Below are 15,805 nucleotides of genomic sequence, written 5' to 3'. Positions count from 1 at the left end.
TACATCAGTGCAAGTTTCTTTCAGGTAAAACAGCCCAAACATGCATTTTAGTCTTATAATAATAATAATAATAATAATAATAATAATAATAATAATAATAATAATAATATACACACACACACACACATTATATATACAGGTCCTTCTCAAAAAATTAGCATATTGTGAAAAAGTTCATTATTTTCCATAATGTAATGATAAAAATTAAACTTTCATATATTTTAGATTCATTGCACACCAACTGAAATATTTCAGGTCTTTTATTGTTTTAATACTGATGATTTTGGCATACAGCTCATGAAAACCCAAAATTCCTATCTCAAAAAATTAGCATATTTCATCCGACCAATAAAAGAAAAGTGTTTTTAATACAAAAAAAGTCAACCTTCAAATAATTATGTTCAGTTATGCACTCAATACTTGGTCGGGAATCCTTTTGCAGAAATGACTGCTTCAGTGCGGCGTGGCATGGAGGCAATCAGCCTGTGGCACTGCTGAGGTGTTATGGAGGCCCAGGATGCTTCGATAGCGGCCTTAAGCTCATCCAGAGTGTTGGGTCTTGCGTCTCTCAACTTTCTCTTCACAATATCCCACAGATTCTCTATGGGGTTCAGGTCAGGAGAGTTGGGCAGGCCAATTGAGCACAGTAATACCATGGTCAGTAAACCATTTACCAGTGGTTTTGGCACAGTGAGCAGGTGCCAGGTCATGCTGAAAAACGAAATCTTTATCTCCATAAAGCTTTTCAGCAGATGGAAGCATGAAGTGCTCCAAAATCTCCTGATAGCTAGCTGCATTGACCCTGCCCTTGATAAAACACAGTGGACCAACACCAGCAGCTGACATGGCACCCCAGACCATCACTGACTGTGGGTACTTGACACTGGACTTCAGGCATTTTGGCATTTCCTTCTCCCCAGTCTTCCTCCAGACTCTGGCACCTTGATTTCCGAATGACATGCAAAATTTGCTTTCATCCGAAAAAACTACTTTGGACCACTGAGCAACAGTCCAGTGCTGCTTCTCTGTAGCCCAGGTCAGGTGCTTCTGCCGCTGTTTCTGGTTCAAAAGCACACGCCTGTGCACGGTGGCTCTGGATGTTTCTACTCCAGACTCAGTCCACTGCTTCCGCAGGTCCCCCAAGCCTGGAATCGGTCCTTCTCCACAATCTTCCTCAGGGTCCGGTCACCTCTTCTCGTTGTGCAGCGTTTTTTGCCACACTTTTTCCTTCCCACAGACTTCCCACTGAGGTGCCTTGATACAGCACTCTGGGAACAGCCTATTCGTTCAGAAATTTCTTTCTGTGTCTTACCCTCTCGCTTGAGGGTGTCAATGATGGCCTTGTGGACAGCAGTCAGGTCGGCAGTCTTACCCATGATTGCGGTTTTGAGTAATGAACCAGGCTGGGAGTTTTTAAAAGCCTCAGGAATCTTTTGCAGGTGTTTAGAGTTAATTAGTTGATTCAGATGATTAGGTTAATAGCTCGTTTAGAGAACCTTTTCATGATATGCTAATTTTTTGAGATAGGAATTTTGGGTTTTCATGAGCTGTATGCCAAAATCATCAGTATTAAAACAATAAAAGACCTGAAATATTTCAGTTGGTGTGCAATGAATCTAAAATATATGAAAGTTTAATTTTTAGCATTACATTATAGAAAATAATGAACTTCTTCACAATATGCTAATTTTTTGAGAATGACCCGTATATATAATTATGAGACTGAAAAAGGAATTGAAATGCAGTTTGACCATTGTAAACCAAAACTGCAATAAACATTTGATAAATACTATATATAACATATTTTCCTAAAAAAAAAACAATCAAAACAAAAATGAATCTAAGTTATCCTTAAAAATATCACACATCAAAAATTAAAAAAATCTTCAGCAGTCAGAGTGATGGTTAGGTGACAGTCTTGTATGCCTCACACGATGAGCAGGCTTTCTACCGCATGAATGTCTGTATGCTATACTGAGATCATGCTGCGGCAGGCAACCACCACACGATACACAATGTTCTTCACAAAACTGTGATATGATAAAACTGTGATATATAAAAAAAAAAAAAAAGTAAGCAAGCACTCCTTCGAAAGCCTCTTGAAATATGTTATCTCGAAACTTATGTAATCCACTTATGTTGAAAAACAGAGAACAAAGCTCACAGAGAATTGATCTACTTGCACACACACCCAAAATACATGCATAAATAAATTATGCATGCTGTCATCTGCATTCTATCTCTACCTGTATCAACTTTTAGTGCACTGATGTATTTCTAATCATTAAGTCTTCATTCATAATGAATATTACTTTTCCCTGCTTGCCCATTTAAAACACACTAGTAACATTAAAAGTACCAGTACTTCAGGTTTACTCGAACTCGATACTGAAAAATGTAAAACAAAATAAAATAATAATAATGACCTAATTTGTTAATATTGATATGGATATGCTTGCAATAGTATAATTTTTTTTGCTGTAATAATAATAATGACCTAATTTGTTAATATTGATATGGATATGCTTGTTTTTAAATAAAGGCTAGTGTTCAATAGTATAATTTTTTTTGCTGTAGACAAAAAACAAAACCAAAAAAAAGTCACATACATTTGCCATCCAAACTGGCATCATGGCAGATACTGAAGTAAAATAACTTGCTTCAATGGAATTCCTAGACAAACACTGAGTTAGTTTGGCTTAGTTCTCACACAAAGACAGGAAAAGGGAGATCTCCATGCTTCCTCTGTTTGTTTGCCATGTGGACACCCAGAGACAGTGCCAGACCACTAGAAACAGTGTTGCCTGGGCCAGAAACAAACACCGGAGACATTGTTCTGATGCATGAATCTGTTTGGCACCCTGCATAGAAATGTGAATATGTGTAATGGTCAAGGCTCCCAGAATATTTTAAGATACAGTGTGGTTAATCCAGACCATTGTTGTAGCATGTAGATGCAAAACATCAGAACTTAAACTAACTCTCACAGTACTTTGATGAATTTTACCAAAATACCGTCAAAACACGTGTATTTTATCCCCAGAAGCTATTTTTAACAGGGGACCCCCCTTGAAAGAGACTGGGCTAGTTTTGAGTACTGATTGGGCGGGTTATTTTTGTGAAAACCTGGCAACACTGACAAGAGACCAAAACTGATGCGAAGGAATGTGGGCTCGTGATGGCAAACAAAAGACGAGAAGATAAAGGTGGTTGGGAGAAGCTAAAAAGTAAAAAAGAAAAGCGAAGTTACACCTTTGCCCGCCTCTTTCACTATGCCCAGCATGTAGCCTATAGCACTATTACAGGGTTTTTCCTACATTGAAAATTTTATGGCGGCCGCCAAAATGATTTTTTGTCCCGCCAAAGACTTATAAAATGCAATGACTGAAGCCCCTTTCACATTGCGATTCCGGCAAATAGACTGAAGCCCCTTTCACATTGCGATTCCGGCAAATACACGGGTAATGTGTCCCGGCATTTGTACCCAGGTCGCTAGATTTTTGCATTTTCACACTGCCAGTGATTACCCGGAATATGTGCGTGCGTTCACACACAACCCGTAAAGGTCCCGTAAAGACACGTGATATCAGGGTGTGACGTGTATTGTACGAGTCGAAAACGCTAGGCACGTTACCTTTCAATGAAGCTGGCGAACAATCTCAGCTTCAGCGCGGAAAGTAAGGAACTAACTAACTGATCTCTGCTTCGTTACAGTTTGCACATATTTTTTCGTTGCGAACGTTGATCTGCCTTCAAAACACGATAAAAGAGTCGCGCGATAACGCGCGTCATCACTACAACACGGCATTAGTTCTGGCTTTTGTTCACACAGCGCTCGTTCCGGGAATGAACCCGGGAATGTTACTAGGTCCCCGACCTGGGTTCAATCCCGGAATCAATCCCGTGACGTGTTTGCTTTCACACAGAAGTCGACCCGGCAATGTTCCGGCAATTTGCCGGGTCCGACGTGCAGTGTGAAAGGGGGTTCGAGAGAACGAGCACAGCGCCCCAACCCCGCGCAGGCACTCACCTGCCCCTATTCTAACGATCTAAACGCAAAGTGTAAAGCGCACGGCGCAGGTGCACTCAGGGCGTGTCCAAATCCACTTTTGCTACTTTAACGGCGGAAAAACGGTTGGCGCGCCGGGGCGCATGGTCTAAACGGGTTGTCCCTATTCTCTTAATGAGTAATGGGTGTTTTTTGGGCGTAATGTGCAATAAACTAATCAGAGTCTCATCTTCCAACGCAGAGCCAGTTGCGCTCGTGCCATGACGGATTTGCTATTTAAACGGCGGAATTTGGCAAGCGCAAAGACAGAACGCATCTCCGGGATGAAACGGCTGCTCGTGTGCGAGCAAATAGATAGCCTAATTCTGATACATGCGATGACTTGACATGTAGGCATTTTTATATTTAATAGCCTACAAAAAGTTATTATGCATTGCAATCCTTTAATTTTTAATATTTGGCATGTTTTGTGCTGCTGTGCGTCCATGTGTTTAATAAGCAGCGTGCACTAACACGCTCTTTAAATAACAGAAAAAACATCGCGCCAGACCAGGTTTGAGTTGGTCTATGGCGCAGTCTATTTTCAGCTCCTTAAAATAGCAATGCGCCTGAACACACCTCTTTTTTAGACCAGCACACCCATGGGGCGCACAAATGGGCGCAAATGCATTTGCTAATTAAACGATGTGGCACTGGACGGGAAAATGCGAACGGCGCCGGACTGAAACTAGCAAACACTTGTGCTGCGACTTGCGTTGCATTGCGCCGTGTGTATGATAGGGCCCTTCGTCTTCAGTTCTGTCTTTGCTCTCTCCCTCGCATCAAAATCAACTGATCCTAAAGGTCGGAAGACCGAATCCATGTTTCACGTGGTGCATTCGGAGAATATTTTTGCTGAATTTACCGCTGGGTGTGAATTGCAGTGAAAAAAAATTGGCTTATCTTCTCTTACAACTTGTGACAAGCATTCCGCACACGCAGCTGACATAACTTTAAATAAATGCAAAAAAAAAATAAAAAATTATATCCAGTTATGAAGTGGTTTTTTTGTGTGTGTGTGTTGACGAATCTTTCGCGATGTCCTAACAGCCAGGATTCCCACACAACACGTCCGCTAAAGTCCGATTCGCTACCTAATGACTCCTTTGAGCCGATTCATTATAATGAATGATTAAAGCAATTGGTCTGCCCGTCAGTGTCTGAATCAGTGTATAACAAATCATTACTTCTTAGAAGAAAATACACATTTGAAATGAGGAAGTAAGTGTGCTTACCCCATTTAGCAAGAGTGTTTAGTAAAATTTAGCCTTAATCCACAGTATGTATAGGCCTCTGCCAATGTGTAGTAAATTGCCTATAAAATCATTTAAAGTTAGACTGGAGTGAGATAAAACTAGATCAAAGCACAAAGCAAGCTGTTGCTAGCTGGCTGCTAATTTTATTAAATTTTATATGGTAAAAATTACACTATTACACCTTTTAACGCTACATTTTTAATGCTACTTTTTAATTGATATGATTATACTAAAACAATAATCAGGTCTATCAAAAAAGGATTTTATCTTTCAAAACCATGAAAGCCAGTCGTGGAAAAATCACAGCTTGTTTTGCAAAGAGGGCAAGAAAGGATGACAGTGAGAGTGACAGGTAATATCTGTGTCTGATAATTGCATAATTTGTAAATAGATAAATTGTGATACCTTTGACAATTTCAAATATACTTTGGTCCAAATGATGTTTACATGTAAAATAAGTTTTAATCGCTTTCTTTAACTATCTAGCCTGACAGTGATCGTTTTTTCATGAATAAATAGGATAAGAAAAAAAAAATAAAAAAATCACAAATTGTTTCTTATTGTATTTCTGTTTCTTATTGTATTTATTTTAAATTTAACATTTATTGTTAATATTGGGCTTGCGGATCATGGGTACTAGGGTACTCTTTGCTCTGTGTGGATAACCATGTCGGTCAGCCACCACCGAAGACCAATTTTGACCCAGGAAAAACCCTGTATAGTTAAAACCCCACGGGTTACAATCCACTGCTATTTATTACTCTGCATTGTCTGGCATGAATATTCCATTCATTCATAAAGAGACAGCAGCGATTCTACAACGGGTTACATTTGAGAGATATTCAGTTAGAAAATAGAGTATATAAAGTAGCCTATAAGGTGATTAGTCTGATTAACACACACACACACACACACACACACAAAGACATGTGAATACTCAAATTAAAGAATTCTGTTGTTTCAGGTTTCTATATTCTAGGTTTATGTTTATCATTGTCATATACATTTTGCATTCTGCTCTTTTTATGTAGATTTCAATTATTTTAGTTCATACAATAATACATTTATTTCAATCCTCTGTTGAAAAAAAGAAAATATAAAGCATCACATAATTTGCAATGGTTTTACTGGTTATAAGGAAAATTGTATTGGTTTTAATGTTAACTGTAATGGCGCCTGTTGGTCTCTACTGGTAATTGGTCGCCTTCTATTCATGGCTTTTGTTAGTTACTAAATCCTTATGTAATATGTCCCAAAACACACTACAGGAAACCATTATTTAATGGTTTTAAATGTTCAAAGTTAATGGTTTGTAATGGTATTTGTAGTGGAAATCATTCAAAATTCTGTTTTAATTGTTTTTGTCAGTAGGGTCATCATGGGTGTTGTCATGCTATCTGCCATAAATGCAACAGGATTGCTGTAATATTGTGAGATAGTAATGGCTGTTTGTAGTTGTGGTTGGCCTATTTGGGCCGTTTTTTACTCCCAGTCCGTCCCTGCATCTAAGCAGTCTTCAGAGGAAGCATCAAGTTGGCATGTTACAGTGTTGCCAAGTCTGCGGTTTGGGGAACCCCTCCATAAAGACCCCCCTCGAAACGCGATTGGGCTAGTTTTGAGTAGCAATTGGGTGAGTTTTGGCAACCCTGGCACGCTACATACGGAAATGATTGAAAGCGTATAAAATATGAACGTATTTCAAAAGGGCACACTGAAATTACTGAAGACTTCGATCTTAAAATAATATATAATAAGGTAATATATATATATATTCTTATTTATTTATTTATTTATTTATTAAAAGTCTTTCTAAAGCAGTGGTTCTCAAAGTGTGGGGCGCACGAGTATTGCAGGGGGCGTGTGGGCCATCAGCAGAAGAAGAAAATAAACAAAAGAGTAAACAGTCAAATCGTGTTAGAAGTTGGGCATCACTGATTACAATGCCTTATACTAGTGTAGACAGCATCACTGATTATAATGGGTTTTACTGTATTTTGCCACTCGCGTCCAGTGTAGACACAGTGTTTAATGTCGTTGGTGAGGAGGAAAGCCTGTGTGTGTGTCCTATGCCTTAGCGGACAGCATGAAACCTACAATAAATAAATAACAGAGAATAATAATAACAGTTTTTCCTCTCTATGCTATTTTTCAATGTTTCAAGTGATGCAGGTGTTTTTCTCCCTGCAGGTTTTTTAAATGAAAAAAGCATTAATTTTTCATAAAGTTCAGTGAAATTATTTGGCAGTGACTCTGAATGACCTAAAGTAGTGTGGTAAAGCAACAGATTTGTTTTTATATTTCTGCAATCTACTTTAGTTTGTGTGATTTGTAAATTAATGTTTACACCAGGCTTATTTGTCAGTGCTTTATGTTGTCATAATTATTACATGCTTTACAAGGTTGGAAGTTCAGCAAATCAGTCAAATATACTATTGTGATTGTAGTTGTTTAATAAAAATGTCATGCATATCAATTCATGCATCGCCTGATTTCAACATAAAATAAACCTTACCCACATAAAATAACAAATCTTTATAAAATATCTAATATTGTGTTGGTCATACTATACAATGATTTTAACTAGTCTTTGTTGAATAATACAGAACATATAGAGCTTTAAAAAAATTTGCATATTAAATCGCAATCACAATATTGGTTATATAAAAAAAAAAAAAAAAAAAAACCGCAATTACATTATTTTCCAAAATCGTTCAGCCCTAACGAAAACACATTGTGACATTCACTGTAGTAATTACTTCTACCACAAGGGAAAACATTTCAAACCAAACTGGTGTTTCACATTATAGTAATAATAGAAACAGTAAACTGAACTGCTCTTTATAAAAGAGCAACTCTTCTTGAAAAGAAAGCATGATTCTTCCAGTTATGAAACCACGGGGACTGACAGTTAACTACCTTCCTCAGTGTACATGGCAAGAGCGAGGTTCAGGTACAGGTTGCGAGGTCACATTATGAGAAGATTAGTTGTCCAACAGATCACAAATACTGTGGTTCAGCTCACAAAACTTTACATCAATGTATCTCTGTTTTCCATTTATTAGTTAAAGCACACTTTAAGTACTTCTTCATTACCATAGCAAAAACTCCTAGCCTAACTAAGAAAGTTCAAACATGATTAAAAGCAAGTGAACAAAAAAGCAGCTTCATGCTTACTTCATATAAATAAAAGGCTGCATTATTATTTCCGCTAAATTCCCCATTTTAAAAATTACATAATTTTAGAGAATTGCAAGACAAACCATTAATTTAGCCTATATAGCGTGGCTGTCTTTTTATTTTTAAACAGGAGATTTAAATAATCAAATGACATGATTATTACATTACATTTATGCATTTAGCAGACGCTTTTATCCAAAGCGACTTACAGTGCATTCAGGCTGACATTTTTTACTTAACGTGTTCCCTGGGAATTGAACCCACAACCTTTTGCGCTGCTAACACAATGCTCTACCACTGAGCCACAGGAACATTAAATATTAATTTATTCTCATTATTCCAAGCATGTGCCATTTTATTAACAGCAGACAATCATGCAACTGACCACGTAAAGCGCCGGCGTTCCCACAAAAAAAATCACTCCTCCACCATGAATAAATCACCATCCAAATGCATGAGTTTTATCACTGAGGTGCCATGCTAATTTATTTGTACTGGACGTCCACATGAGAAACAATTAGCTTCCGAATAGTGCTTTTGTGCCTGTTCAAGCGCAAGGAGATGCAAAAGAAACGCACTGCTTTGTGCGCAGAAAACAGCACACGAGTACTGAATGGAGTTCTCTTTCACCTCTTCTTGGCGTGGAATGGTTTAAATCATTAGAATGTGTAAACTGGCAAGACAAAACAAATACAAATGATAAACTTTCACTCTATGATGGTTAAATTTTGCAACTAATCCACAAATTACATGCATGCCGAACTGTGGGGCCTGGTCCATACGGATCAACCACGATCCGTTTTACCCCTAGAGACGATCTATCTGAATGTGCTGATCGAGTGTCCATAACCACTGATGTGCATAACAGATAGCCCGTTCTACACTTGGTCCGTGGGGGGGAAAAAGCTTTAAAGGTCTAAAAAAATACAACACCTTCATGTGACCACAACATTTGCAACTAAAAATAGATCACAAGTGGTCAAAGGAAACAGTTGAGATGCATTTTAAATGCTCATTCTCGGCTGACCACTCGTGATCAGATGACCACCTGAGATGGATTTAAATTTCACGTGTAAACAACACCTGATATAATGAAAACAGCACAACAGTTGAGGACTTTGTGCTGAATAAATTAATCAAACCATATGCTTTCTAGGATTAATCCACATCAGATTCTTAAAAAATGAACTGCAAGTAACAGTCTTGATTAGACTGGAGATTAGACTGTACCTCTCTAAATTGTGAGCTGTGGCAAGGTTTCACTGTCCTACTTAGTGCAGACACTTGCACTGCTGATCCAATTACCGTCATGTGCTCAAACTCCCTGCGTGGCCAGACAGGAAGGACTCTCCCTGACTGAGACTATGTCAGAACACCACGATCACGGGAACAAAAGAGAGAAAGATTAAAAAAAAAAGAACATCCAATGATGAGAAACAATGATCTTCAACGATGAAAACTCTCAAAATCTATTCCAAATGTATATATAATTAGAAGACCTATTTCTAATTCAATAATTATTAAAAAGATATCGAAGCAGACATATTTAAAGACAGTGTACTATTCGTAGTGTATTGATTCCAAATTTGTTACCCAATTTGCTGAAACAAAATAAATAAATAAAAAAATACTTGATATGTCTAACTTCAAACTCAAACAACACCGCTCCATCTGCTACAGTAACAGGATAAAAAATAATTCAGGGGTCATGTGAGGCTGCCCTCCAACAGTCAACACAATTAGCACCATTCACTGTGATATGTACACAACAACACATCATTTGATCACTTCCAAGAAACCATCAACAAAGTAAGAAAAACTGTGAGCGATGACTGTTAGGGCTATGTTCTGTTTGGAGTCATTTCTACCTTTGAGAGCTGGAAGCTTCTGCAGTTCCCGGTTCTTGCTGAGGTTGAATCGTGACGAACTCTGTCGACGCTCCTTCTTTACAATCTGAGGCCCACCTGAGTACTTAATTTTGTTGAGCTGAGTGGGAGGTGGAGTGCTGTTGCTCGGACGCTTGCTGGCTGACTGCTGGGCCTGGGGAAAAAAAAAACAATGTTCAGAATCAAAATGGACACATTATGCCATTCAACGCTATAGCACCACTTTTGGTCACAGAAGGTCAGACTCCAGTGTCTTCCTGATGCCAAACACAATAGAAGAGACAAAATACTGCAACAAAAAGGAAAAAGGGGACATTCTCATTCTGGAGAGTGTTTTATTGGAGAAATATTTGGATACACTCATCAGTACTAGAGTCATCATCAATATTTCTGGTCAGTTTTCTCAGCAGAGAAAGACTATAAATTAAAAATGTGTGTATCTACTAAAAGCAAATGGTCAACTTTAGTACACTACCATATAAATGGCCTTAAAGACAATACAGTAAAAACTACACATTTAATCTATTGGGTCTTTAAAACAGCGGACTTCATTGTCTATAAAGTACATCAGTTAAGGTTATGCATCATACATTTCCTAGATCAACAGGTCTTCTCCTATACCTTGAATATCAGTCAATTACAGTTTTGTTTGCACCTCTATATACATATTAAAACTTATTCTTACATATCTGTATACATCATAACTTATTTACAAGGCTCTTAGAAAGCATCTACCAAACAACAATATAAATTTTAGTCAGCTAACTGCATTACGCCTCACTTGGAAGCAGCTGGCTGTAATGTAATATTAAGCACCAGTTAAATATATTTACAGGAATAATTAAGGAAAAACAGCTTCATGTGAGATCTATGTGGGACAGTCTTTATGTCATAAGTATTATTCACACCCAGTGGAAAAAACTAAAAAATATGACAAATGCAACTAACGTCAATGTGAAAAGTAAAAGAACAAATGACAGTGGAAAGATGGTCAGTAATAATTAAAACTTTGCATTATTCTAATTAGAAAACATAAGAACATGTAAAAGAAATTATATTTTGACATCTACAGTGCTCCTCTATTGATGTCTTGTATAGATGCTAAGAGTAACTTAATTTGGCTTTATATAAACATTTACACTTAATTTATAAGTCTAGCATAAACGGCTCATTTTCAACAAAAGTTTAAGTTTTATCCAATGGCAAAACATTGCATAAAACCAATGCACCCACTGAAAACTGCTGAAACAAAGCAACACATCACATCAGTCAACAACCTGAGAGCAAACTGCCTCCCTAACCCATGCGAGTTGAAGTCCACAACTAACCTAACCTACATACCTCCTTATTACCACATCTAGATTCAGCCCACATCAAACATTCATGAGTAGCCTGAGCTACACCATCAAATAAATATGTGTCATCCATTTAAGACAAGCATCACAGAAACCGTTTCAACCACGGGTGAAAAATACAGTATTACTATATCACAAAAAAGTGTGTAAAAGCCAAGGCAGATTATGCAACAACCACCATCTTTTATGACTGTGTGATATACATCTCAGCTAATGCAATATTTCTGACTCTGAGCTTCGTGTGCAGCTAGATTAAGGCAATTAATCGGGCCCCCAGTGAGAATGTCACACTAAGCTATCCAAGACTGCCAATTTTGCCCTACAAAATAAACGTTTCACAATCCCTGAAATTAATCTCAAGCAGCAAAATTGAGGCAAAAAAAAAAAAAAAATATGAGTGTGCACCTGGCTTTAGAAGCACATTGATTAAAGACAAAGCTGATCGCTGGTTTATAGGAACACAGAATCAATGCTAAACCACAATCCATGACAAGCACCATAGCTGAAGCAGTTCCAACTTGTAAGAGCTTTTATGTACTGAAGATTTTTAATGAAGAAAAAAAGCGACACCGTACACGAAACAAATGGTGTGTGTGTGTGTGTGTGTGTGTGAACAGACTGGCGCTGTGAAACACATGTTGAGGCTTGCCCATAGCATTGCAAAGCTGGCCTCGGTCACAGGGGTTGCATGGCTGAGCCTGACTTAAAATAGACCAAATCAATAAACGTTACCGCTGCTACGTCACACTCTCTGGCCGTTGATCCCAGCCATCAGTATCACTTTGATGAAGACTATTCATATTTCAGTCCCAACTTGGTTTACGGAGACAAGCTATTATGCCAGTAAAACTGCACACTTAGTGGTATAAAAGTCAATACGTAAATGCATACAAATGTAATTATCTTGCAAATCACTACTGACGCAAGAAGAAAAAAAAAAAAAAAAAATGTAGTACACTTTTCCTTTATCGCACTGAATGCTTCTTTGGCAGGGTCTAAAGAACAAGTCTGATTAGATGCGTTTCCCACAGCAACCATTAAAAAACTAGAGCAATGCAAAAGGTAGTAGTAAACAGTAGTAAACCTAGTATGCAAGTCTATTTACCTGAAATCTACACGTTAACTAAACAGCTAAATACTTTTTGTGTAGTCTTCTTTTTATGAACATGCGGACAAATCATGGAGAAATATAAGTACAAACACCATATTTATATAATTGAATGAATCAACCTATTAAACAAAACTCTCAAAACATTAAATTAAAAAAAGGATAAAGATATCATATTTGGAGAAACCGTGATTGATTGTGCAACTCGACGCTGTCGAAGCAAAACAGTAACTTGCAATTTAGCTGATCCGTACTCCTGTCACAAAATTAAGCACGACTTGAAGACAGAGAAGGAAGGACATACAAATATATTTTAAGCTACTGCTATCTGATTTATTAACACACAGACAAACCTTCAGTCTAGGCTCATTTTGAGAGAGGATTTGCGTTGCTTTATGTAGAAGAATAAAGGACAGCTTTAAGAGCCACTTCAATCTTGGCTATTTAATAAAGCAGAAATAGAAGTGAAGGTTTTCTGGAAGCAAAGTAGATATCAAGAGTTTTAACCATCCTCAGCATGATACACTTCAGACTTGTGAGTTTGACAAGCCCAATGTGCAACTGTAAAAAGAATAAATACAGAATAAATATCATCTGAGCTGCAAAAAGACAAGCAAATCAACAGGAAGTGCAGTGATTACTTCATTTATTACTATGCATAATGAACGCTGCCTCGCAAAAAGGCTCTGAAATTGAATTTTAGCCGTCTTGTGCCCTGAGGAAAGAAAAAGCCCAGCTACAACACTTAGCAAGCAAGTATTTGTGCCAAGTCCACAAGGCAGCCCTGCGGTCAAACAGAGTACGAGATATGTTTTTAAAACGGTCATCTTTACCTCTTCTGAGTTTTCAGTTCCAGCATCCTTTCCGCCACCGGCATTACTGTTTTTTGTGCTGCTTTTTGCAGATTTGGTTGGTTCCTGTAATGACCAGAAAAAAAAAAAAACTATAAATGAACTTCGAGTCATAAATCAAAGGAGGCTCCTAATATTTTGAGCACTTTTAACACAGCCCTTTTTCTTGGGGGTGGTCTGCATACAAGTCAAATCATGGGCAGGTCATGCTGCAGGACTGCTATGAAAGGTGGAGGCCACCAGCAGCCCAACTGCAACTAGATTTTGAATTAGGAAACACACACACAAAACACTGACTGCTCTCTGTGAGTGATAAATGACTTGAGCTCACACCGTCCAGCATCACATTCAGTGACAAACTTGTCCACTTATATATCGAGCGTTTACATAACGATGTTCACAGCCCATCCACTGAATCATTGACTCACGCAGGGACAGGAGAACATGTTTGTGTCCAGCTTATGCTGCAATCTGTCCACTAATACGCCTCTATTCACATATTAATCATAATCTCACTATAGAAAACTGATGTGTAAAACAGCTAATGAAGAGCATTCTCTCAAACATAAAAGACTCATATTTTAAATACACGTCACGCTGAGCTTAAAAAATAGTAATAATAAATAAAAAATCTTGTGAAAAATGTAACTGTCAGTATTTTGAGACATACAGGCACAGATGCGCCCTTAGCGGGCTAGCGGCTAGCGCGGCCTTCACTTACAAAAAACAACGCCAGCAAATGCTGCAGAGTAATTATTATACAAACAGAATTCTCGGATACATTAATTAGACACGTGGTATGATTGTAATCTGTACTTTACCTTCTCTTTTTTAGTTTTATTCGGCATTTTGCAAATGTTGTCTTTAGCCGTGCCTCCGCGATAAGGCTTCCCTCGCACTCGGGCTCTCGCGCACACTGTTACCTCCAGCTCCCCGCGCCTTCCCTTCGCCAGTAGCAATCCGATTGGTCAGCGAGGCTCGAAACCACCTAGCAACAGCACAGCGGAATTTTTCTATTGGCCGCTTTTTGAACCAGACGGTGTTGAGTTTTCCAAACGGGGTCCTGGCTGCGACGAGGAAGGGGGCTACAGCTGTTGTTGACGGCTTATCCTTCTCTCGTGGAGGTGCAGATTGTCACGAGAGGAACTGATTGTGGGAGGGAGACTTGTGTTGGTGACATTGAAAGTTAACTTGTCAGAATAGGGTCATCCAGAGGAAATTTTGGTTGTGTAAAGCAAAAGAGCTGGACCCCTTATATAATTTTACTTGTGAATATTGATGCAGTTGTTGAGGTCATCTGTGGTCCAGCTTCAGAGTAATTGTGTCATCAGATTGATTGTACTATAGTCAGTGTATTAAGGGTATTATCCTTTATGATAGTCATAAAAACTTGGTGCATTGAGGACGTTCCACTGCCATTTTCTTATAAATGCATGGTTAAAAATAATAAAAATAAAAATCACCAAATGTGGGTCTTCTTTATATATAATTCTTTACTTTAGAATTACTTTTACACATCTTTGTTATTTTTGTACACATCTAAAACACATATTCATTGTTTCATATTTAGACAAAATATTTATAATACAATTATAAAATCTATATTTTAAATTCAAAATAATATTTTGTATATTTTCTAAAGATTACATCAAAAAAGACGTCCGTACAGAAACATCTGCTGCCATCTATTGGCATGTTTTTCTCAAAACCATTTCGACACGATACATTCACTTCATTTTGATTCTAACTGCCAAAAGAAGAAAACAAGCATGATTCCATTCATGAGCTTTTATTTGAAAAACATAAAATATAATTTTCATTATTTTTATTTACCTGTCATTAACTACGGATTTCAAATATTGCATGTTTTAACAAATTCATAGTGAATAAATATGGTGATAAAAGGATAGTTCACGGCCAAATTGAAAATTAAATCATTATTTACTCTGTCCTCTTTCCAAACCTGTACGACTAGACAATTCTGACGAACTCAAAATAAGATCCATGGATTTTAATTGTATGTACAATTATTTTTTTTTTCAAAATATCTTCTTGTATTCTACACAATAAAGTTGGTGATTCGGCATTGCACGTGAGGGTGAGTAAAATAATTTTCAAGTTGGG

At 37.7% G+C, this 15,805-nt stretch overlaps 1 protein-coding gene across 1 annotated transcript in view; it reads right to left on the bottom strand.

Annotated features, from left to right (window-relative positions):
• LOC109068635 (serine/threonine-protein phosphatase 2A 56 kDa regulatory subunit delta isoform) overlaps window positions 1-14,758 on the bottom strand; it is a 43,413-nt gene extending 28,655 nt beyond the window's left edge. Inside the window, exons 1-3 of the mRNA XM_042768471.1 lie at window positions 14,503-14,758; window positions 13,664-13,747; window positions 10,350-10,521 (exon numbers count right to left, since the gene is read on the bottom strand). Of these exons, the coding sequence (XP_042624405.1) occupies window positions 10,350-10,521; window positions 13,664-13,747; window positions 14,503-14,529 (283 nt within the window). The 5' untranslated portion in view covers window positions 14,530-14,758. The remainder of the gene's footprint in view (window positions 1-10,349; window positions 10,522-13,663; window positions 13,748-14,502) is intronic.
• Window positions 14,759-15,805: the final 1,047 nt, after the last annotated feature.

The sequence above is a fragment of the Cyprinus carpio genome, chromosome A13 (assembly GCF_018340385.1).
Source record: "Cyprinus carpio isolate SPL01 chromosome A13, ASM1834038v1, whole genome shotgun sequence".
Taxonomy (NCBI): domain Eukaryota; kingdom Metazoa; phylum Chordata; class Actinopteri; order Cypriniformes; family Cyprinidae; genus Cyprinus; species Cyprinus carpio.
This window is presented reverse-complemented; position numbering and strand designations above follow the sequence as displayed.